Source organism: Psittacula echo, assembly GCF_963264785.1.
Source record: "Psittacula echo genome assembly, chromosome: 2".
NCBI lineage: Eukaryota > Metazoa > Chordata > Aves > Psittaciformes > Psittacidae > Psittacula > Psittacula echo.
In genome coordinates, this window is record NC_137737.1 from 131,594,605 (window position 1) to 131,603,097 (window position 8,493).

The window sequence follows — 8,493 nt, forward strand, 5'->3', positions numbered from 1 at the left end:
ACTGGACATCTTTAATCCAAAATGAAGATTAAGGAAGGTAACAACATCTTAAAAGGCACAGTTGAGCAATTTCTATATAGCACAGAGTTTATCAGCATAATGAGTTTCTCTGAAAATACATGTTAAGTGATGAGGATTTTTCATAAAGTGCAATTGCTTTAATAGCACAGCCTAATACTCCCCACCAGATCTTTGCTATTTCGAGAACTGTTTAGCCATTCTAGTGAAACTGTCCCAACAGATGACCAGGTTTCTGTGTGAAACAGCAGCAAAGGCCATGTGCTAGGCCTCTGAGGGCTGTGAACTCACTTTGCAGGAATACAGTTGCCCCCAAATGAACTTATCTAAAACAGCCAAGGGAAGTTCAAAGACACTATGTAAGATATCAGCAGGGACAAAGATTCCCTTGCAGAAAAGTCGGTGGCTTCACCTCTCTTCTCTGCTCCACTCTACTTTTCCATGTGTAAAAGACCAGGGTGCAGGGTACAGGATCACAGACTGATCTAGACATCAGCATTTCTAGCACAAATTGCCAAATTCTGCCCAGTCCAAGGCAACCGCTATGGTACTTGGAGTCCAGATATATATATATTATTTTATATTATATTTTTATATATATATTTATTATTTATTTATTATTATTATTGAATTTATTATTTTATAAATATATATTATATTTATATTTTATTTTTTTTTTTTTTATTTGATTTCAGTGCTCCCTGTGGGAGCACTGGGCTGAGACAGGTTCTCATCCTGCCAGCTTGCTTCTCCTGCCCCAGGAGACATCAGGCAGGGCAGAGGCAGGCAGTGCTGGCAGGTCTGTAGCAGCCAGAGGATTAATACCCCATGCAGGCCTTTCCCACTGCCTCGAGAGATGCGGGTGAAACGGGGTGTGACAGAGCCTTACAGCACTCGCAGAAAGAGTGACCAACAGGAGAAGAGTCTCAGTGTGGTCCTCTAAAACCAGCTGGGTTTTCATTACCAACCGTAGGCAGTAGATTAAGCTGATTGCTTTAAATAATGCTGTTTTAGATAATGCCAGCATCACGCTACTGTTATTTCTAGATTAAGTGCATACACGACCCAGGGAGATGACACAGTTCAAGACACAGACATCGTACCTCACTCTAGGTGTTTGTTCCATAAGTATCTGGGCCATGTAAAAAGTTTAAGAAAGAAGAAAAACTAATTTGCGGTAAGACATAAAAAAGACATTGACAGTACACAATTCAGATTCCCCCTAGATTCGCCTGGAGACTCCAAGGATTGCATTATAGATACCAGTATCCCAAAACACACAATTTCTGTGCTGATTTGTACCACCTGCCTTACTGGTTTTGTCTTCAACACTATCAGTTCTGTCACACTTTTCCTGTTTTGGAACGTCTCCAGCTCTCATGACATTTTTAAGTGACCTTTGTATGGAGTGAAAGAGCCAAATACTTGGGTTCTAAATAGCATATCTGCTTTTAGTTAGGAGCTTAAAAACCCAAAGCTACATTGTTTTAATCCCAAATGTCTGGAAAAAATGATTCTAATTGAAGTTTCATACCAAGAAGAGGAGAGAGATGAGTTATGTCACAGATAAGAGGAAGACAGTAAATAAACAGATGAGGACTAAGTGAGCAGTCCTTTGTTTTTAATTTTGTTACTGTTTCCAGATCTTTAAAAACCACAATTTGCACCAAAGTGAATGTTTATTTCCTTGTCTCAAGGAAATAAAAACCTGGAAAATGATATTTCATTAGAGAGGAAATTTTTCCATTGAATCTTAGAGAAGCATTTGCAGGTTGCAGCAGGAAAAGCAAAGGAAATACAGAGCTTGTTTGCAGCAGTAATGACTCCTTTGCTGGCAGCTCAGAGATAGGAGATGAGTTCTGCTTGAAAGGCTTCGGACAGCGTTCACCTTCTCGGAGCCAGGCTGGGGGCAGGCACCTCCAGCAGCCTTACTGGGATCATGTTGCACTGAAAGAGGAGGGAATGAAAAAGGCACAGAGCAAAAAAACTGGACTAATAAACTGGGTTTCAGGCCATGGCTGATTCTGAGCTGTAATAAATGTGGTTTTGGGTTTCTGTTGAGGGTCTAGTAGAATAAACCATCAGGTCACGTAGAACAGCAGTTCACACAAGGTGGCTGATCTTCTTTTAAAATATGGGATAACAATCTGTTTGTAAAAGATGATACCGGGAGTATCATGCTGCCTCCATTCCTTGTCACAGTCACTGAGGACTTGGAGTTACAGAAACTCTGACAATCACAGAGCTGAGTTTTAATTGTAAAGCTAAAGATAGGGTATTTGTCCCTTCTTCTAGGTTACATAGCAGGATAAACTTTTCCTTAACACTGCTGTCCATAAATCTTGCAGCTTTCTCTCACAGCTCATATTTTCTAGAATTCATCCTGTTTGCCTTCTGGCAGCTGCCCACAGCTAGTCAGTGTATTTAAAGCTGGAACCAGTCCCTAGCTTTTCCAGTGATGGGTAGAGAAGAAAGGTGACCTTTACATTTTGCATTCATTTGCTATATTAGTTTCTTAACTATCTCCATGGCCACACCAATTTAGATTCTGATGTTCAGAATCTCTCTTAGCCTTGAAAATCTGTGATGTGAGAATTTGTGAAACCAGTAGGCAAAGGTTCACATCAGCACTGCAACTCCCAGCAATCCAAAATAAACACACACGCCTCTCACAGTTGTTTTAACCCCACAGAGAAGGCAGGGAGAGCCCCACAGGGGCAGTGAATGAAAAGGGATGAAACACTTCATGTGTAGTGCTACTGGACACTAGCTAATGGACACAAAAATTAATAAGATGCTATAGTGCTTTTTGATTAAACAGATTTCCAAAAGTCTAGGTTTGGTTTATCTGTTTTTTCCTTAGTTAAAAGTAGAGTAAGTGCAATGAGAGGAATGAACAGCTCAGCTACTTGGCTAGGCTTGGTAGCAAACTCTACCCAACAAAATCTCCTTTGTACGCTTAACATTAAGCAAATGCTTAAATACTGTACTAGAAGTAGGCTGTGTTGCTGAGTACTTTCCAGAATGAAGCCCTCTACCCTGAATATTTCTGGAATTCATACCTGCTTCACGCTTTGTTTCATAAGTCAAGAGCTCTTTTGGCAGCGAAATATGTATATATTCCGACATATTTTTCCTCCAGTAGTTGTTCTCCTCCAAATAAATAACAGGATATAAAAAGTGGTACTGAAAGGAGGATAAACTTTTTGGGAAGAGCATGAAACAATGATGTGCTAAAACCATAAGGCTGAAACAGTACATCATACTGAAAGTAAAAAATTCTGGCAGTAAAGATAATTTTCCCTATAGGAATTATTCAGCAGTAAAATCTTTTACAGGAAAGGAATTGCGAATCCATGAAATGATAATTTTTCACATATCGGGGAACAGGTGTTAACCCTCTCTCAGAGGCAGACCAGTTAGGTTTCACCACTTTACTTAGAAATAACCTAGCCACTTATACAGACAAGAACAACAGAGAAGATGGTGCCATCCAAGAAAGAAGACTTTAATCATTCATGTGGAGAAAAACATCGTATTTTATATGTTGAGAAGCTTTTTATTGGATCACCACAATACTTTGGATTAGTTACACTATGGCTCTGAAATATCAAATTATAGTGTAGTCATTTTCCCAATAAAAGGAAATAAGAAAATAAAGAAGCATAGTGCGTGAGGCTTTGGTCACTGAATTAAGCCGAGTTTTAAGAGCCGATCCCAATCTGGTGTGGAGAGGGATTTTCTTCACACTCTTTCATAGACTCTAGTGCAGACAACTCCTCTCATGGCACATTCCTAAGGCACAAAGGAAAAGATTAATATAAATCCTTTGCTGACAGCAGGTGTGTCTGCTGCAGTAACCTCAAAAGTCAGTGAAAATCCAGATGTCACATTTTACATCTTTACACAACTTGTGGAACAAACAAAAAAGCTTTTTTTGTATATCAAATGGAGTGATTTCTATTCTAACATCTTTGGACTTGAGTGGCATATAACGACAAGTAGATTGCAAAATCAGGCTTAGTTTCAAAAACATGTTTACCATCCTTGGTATTATGCTGATTTGACAGAAATATCAGCCCCACCTATTTTATTATATCATGGCCCATGAACACTTCCAGTTCTACAAAGGTCTTTTTGTGGAAGCAGAAGTAGCCTGGGTAGCTCAGAGGTCAGATTTCTGGCCTAAAAAACTTTATACCTATGAGTCACAAAATATTTCTTCTGACCCTCTTGCCCCAGTGGCCTTCAGTGGCTCCTGGTGATTCACAGCCACAGGATGCACGTGACACAGGCGATGGGACATTAAGAAGACCTCATTGGTTTGAAAAAGAGAAGCTTCTTCCACAAACCTGTTTGAGGCAAGGGTCAGAGAGCAGGACACCAATGGAAGAGGGACCCTACCTCTCTTTCTGAAGATAATTTAATAATTAGAAAGAATTTACACAGATATGCACCCATGAGGAGGTGTGAAAGCAAATAACTCTTCCAAACGCATGAGAGCTTAAAACAAAAAGCGGTCAGAACAAGCTAGCACTTACAGTCATGATGATTTCCAACAAGTCACCAAAATTGGCTCTGCTCTTGAACAACTTTAATGAACAAAGAAATTTCTTTTGTTCAAAAGTGAAATCTTAATTTTAGTGATGACCCTAACCTTAAGTTCCCTAGAACGTGTATCACTCTGGTTTGGCTATCCCATGGTTTTCACATGGCTGCTAGAGAAAGGCAGATTGAACGGGGAGTGAGAGAAAGCCCACGTTCCCCTGCCCCTAGCAAAGACATGGTTCTCTTACTGCAGTGGGTGTTTCAGAGGACCTGTAAGGACCTGCCAGTCCCTGCTGCAGGTCACCACACAGGCAGGCATGGGCACAGAGGTGCTGGCTTTGACACAATAACACTTGAGCACTTGTTTAGTGTGCTCAGCATGCTCACGTGGAAAAAGAAAGAAGTGTGTGAATTGATGGGCTTTAATGGAAATACCTGAGTGGAAATGTGTAAGATTTCTAAGGTGGGAAAAAGGAAAGAGCCATTTCAGGGACAGCAGTACCCAGCTTGCAAACTGTTATTTCCATTTCACAGGTTTCTTCCACTTGAAAACCTCTTAATTTTTTTTTTTTTTTTAAGAATAATAACCTTGAGAACAGTAAGTACGCTGTCAATTTATGGCAGCTTTGCCAATATAGTCACTTGAAAGACAATTCACTGTATGAAACAATATTTCTTTCCTTTCACCTTGTTTCCTAAGTTTGGTTGCCTTTTTTTACCTCATAATTTACCTCATAAGCCAAAGAGAAAAACAAAGTTGACAGTCCATTTAGACAGAACCAAACTGAATGCTGCATTCTTCTGACCTTTATCAGTGTACAAGGAATGTGAACTCACCACCACCATTTTGCCATCAACCAATCTTCTCTTTATCGTAGTGTCTTTGCCATTCCACTTCTGCACTTGCACCAATGCCCCTTTCTCCAAAGTTACAAGACTCTGCAAAGGTCAAGAATTTCAAAATGCAGTCTGAGCTATGCAGATTAGAGCAGCAATTCACTTTACATTCAGTGAGATCTGAGTTCTTGGTTAATGACACGCTTAGTAATACTAGTTTCAGCACCACACTATTTCTTCTTACGGTGCTTTCTTTGAATAGTTTGGAAAACTCATACTGCACGAAGGGGGTAGGAAAAACTCCTCCTGGTGTTCTTTTAGGTGATGTTCATACCACCCAGAAATTATCAGTACCCTTACCTTGACTTTCCGGTCATCTGCTGTTGTTTCATCAAACTGCTGGCCCAGTTTGAAAGAGATCGTAGTATTTTTGAAGGTGCTTTCAGTTCTGATGGTTACTATGTCCCCCTTCATACTGATGATCACATTAGGCTTTGCCAGGCCACCTAATTTCCGGGTAGCTAAGCCAACTCCTAGAAATCAGAAACAAAACTATCATTACATTATAGCAAGCAAGAAACTTAATATCCTTTCATAAAGGTTCAGTGGAAGGATAAGGAACAGCTTCTTCTAGAATGCTCTAATGCCTGATTCAGATGAGGCACTAATTCTTTGACCGTGGAAGTACTGTGTTTAGAGCCTGAGGAAGCCCCAGTTGATACAGTGCACTCTCAGCAAGAAATAAAGGTATAAATTAGCATACACTTGTATACATTTAGCGAAGAAGAAACAAAGATAGTTACAAATCTGGCTGAATTTGTGTAGAGATAGAACGTGTAGCAAATTTCAGAGGAACAGTCTATTCCTCATGAAAGCTCACAAAAATCCTTAAAAAAAAAAAAAAAGTCTTGACACATCTGAGAATCTGCATTTTTGTTAACCAGCTGCATGGGAGAAGCTGGATACTGAACTGCCAATATACTGGTGCTTTTTCATTAAACACTGGAGATTGGGCAATTCTTAGGTTGCTACTAACATCCCCCAAGGATCCTTACATGTAAGTCTCAGTGAAAAGTACAAGTATGGAATAATAAAAAGAAGTACAAGAGCACAGAGCTGCAGAGAGCTTTAGGGTAAATCCCATCTCAAAGCCTTTTATATTGCCTAGCACTTTTCAGTCCAGTTCATTGTCTATGAGTCATGAGGTCTGGGGCAAGTTAGAATGAAGGCCACTGACAATATGCCACTGTTTTATAAAAGCAGAAAGCATAGCCTTTGTTAATGCTATGCTATGCTTAGATGAAATGATAACATATAAAAGGGTATAAAGCTATCTGTAGATTATAACAATATTTGTAATAATTATTCTATACTAAACAATTCTGTTCAGATCTTCAGAAAAATAGCTGTGGCTGGACATTTATTCTGGATAATTAACTTGCTGCAATTTTTTTGTTATTCAGTTAAACATTTCAAAGAAAGGGAATCAGTGTTTCAGTGAATCATTTATATACCAAAGGCAATGCTGTAGTTGACTATCCGTACACTTGTTATATAGGAATGAAGCCAGCATTAAAATAAAAACAATGCCTAATTTATTACATTCCTGGCATTCTTCAGTAACAGATGGATTCATTCATAGGATTTAGACCTTTGAAACCAAAGTGTCATGAGACATCAGCTCCATTATATATTGTGAATTATTACAAGTCACGAGTTTAATGGTGCAATTGAAAGAAACACAAAAAAATCTGCATTTCCATAGATCCTTCTTATTACAGAAAAACAAATTAGATCAGGTCAGTTCAGTTAGACAGAAATAAATTTGTTCTAGGAATTCAGCACCTACCTTTTTGTTTCTCTATTTTATATGCTAAAGGAAAGAAATTAAATTATGCTAGAAAGGTACATTAAGTGCTTTTGTGGCCAGGAAGAAGACACCTTCCATGAACAAAGCATAAGATGAAGAAGAGACATTCCCAAAGGAAACTTATTAAAAAAAAAAAGAAAAAAAAGAATATTTCTCACCCAATTCTTTCATATAGTCATCAAAATTTTCACTGGAGATGAGTTTCCAGGTGCCCACAAATCGGTTACACATTGTATAGGCTTTACAAGGCAGCGGTCCTGCAGAGAGAGGCAGTGACCACAGCAGCTCTTAGTGGGAGTCAGAGAGATTGTGTGCCCAGCTCAGACCTTGCTGGCTTCCTTTTAAAGATGCCCAGTCCCTGTAGCACTCAAACGGGGCCAATAAGCAAGGCCGTGCCAGGGCAAGACAATGTGCACCTTGTCCAAGGCAGCTGTGTCAGTACCAATGCTCCGGGTGACGCCTGCCTCAGCTTTCTCCACTGAATAGATCAGGACAGTGAGGGGTGTGTGGGGATGAGTATATGAGGTTACCACTGCATCTGCAGAGCAGTCAGGGGACACAGCAGTGGGGTCTTAACAATATGGAGCCGCCAAGCACAAGAGCACTATAACCATCTGAACCCAGCTCTGACTGTCCTTCCAATGCCATTCTCCTGGAAGGGATTTAGAATAATCATCTAGTCCAACTGCTTGACCAATTCAGGGCTGACCAGATCTTAAAACCTGTTGCTAAGGTCATTGTCCAAATGCTTCTTAAACACTGACAGGCTTAGGGCATCAATCACCTCTCTAAGAAGTCTGTTCCAGTGTTTGACAAGCCTCTTGGTAAAGAAGTGCTGGCTAATGTCCCATCTAAATCTCTCCTGGCACAGTTCTGAACCATTCCTATGTGTCCTATCATTGGATAACAGGAAGAAGAGACCAGCATCTCTCTTTACACATAAAAGGACATATACTCCTCCCATTTTGCCTTTTGTCACCTGGGTAGTTTGTCTGTCATAGAGTTAAGGGCAGATTTAAGCCAGCACTGTCATATAAGCAGTTGCATTCAAATGTGTCCTACTATTTCCAGATTTCTTCAAGTTCCCTTGTTTCCATGAAGAAAGTCCATAAACTCCCTGGGTCCACATGTCCCTTGTACTGGGGAGCCCACTACTGGACCCAGTATTCCAGGTGTGGCCTTGCTAGTGCTGGGTAGAGAAAAAGGATTGCCTCCCTCAC

The 8,493-nt window shown here is 40.0% G+C and overlaps 1 protein-coding gene across 1 annotated transcript; it reads right to left on the minus strand.

The window, feature by feature from the left end:
- Positions 1-3,762: 3,762 nt before the first annotated feature.
- On the minus strand, positions 3,763-7,737 carry LOC308217681 (myelin P2 protein; the record flags this gene model as incomplete). Its single annotated transcript, XM_080610905.1, has 4 exons — positions 7,432-7,737; positions 5,764-5,936; positions 5,404-5,505; positions 3,763-3,813 (listed from the first exon to the last, which is right to left on the minus strand). The coding sequence occupies exons 1-4, from the start codon at positions 7,502-7,504 to the stop codon at positions 3,763-3,765; spliced, it is 399 nt and encodes a 132-aa protein (XP_080467031.1). The 5' UTR covers positions 7,505-7,737.
- Between the last annotated feature and the right edge of the window lie 756 nt (positions 7,738-8,493).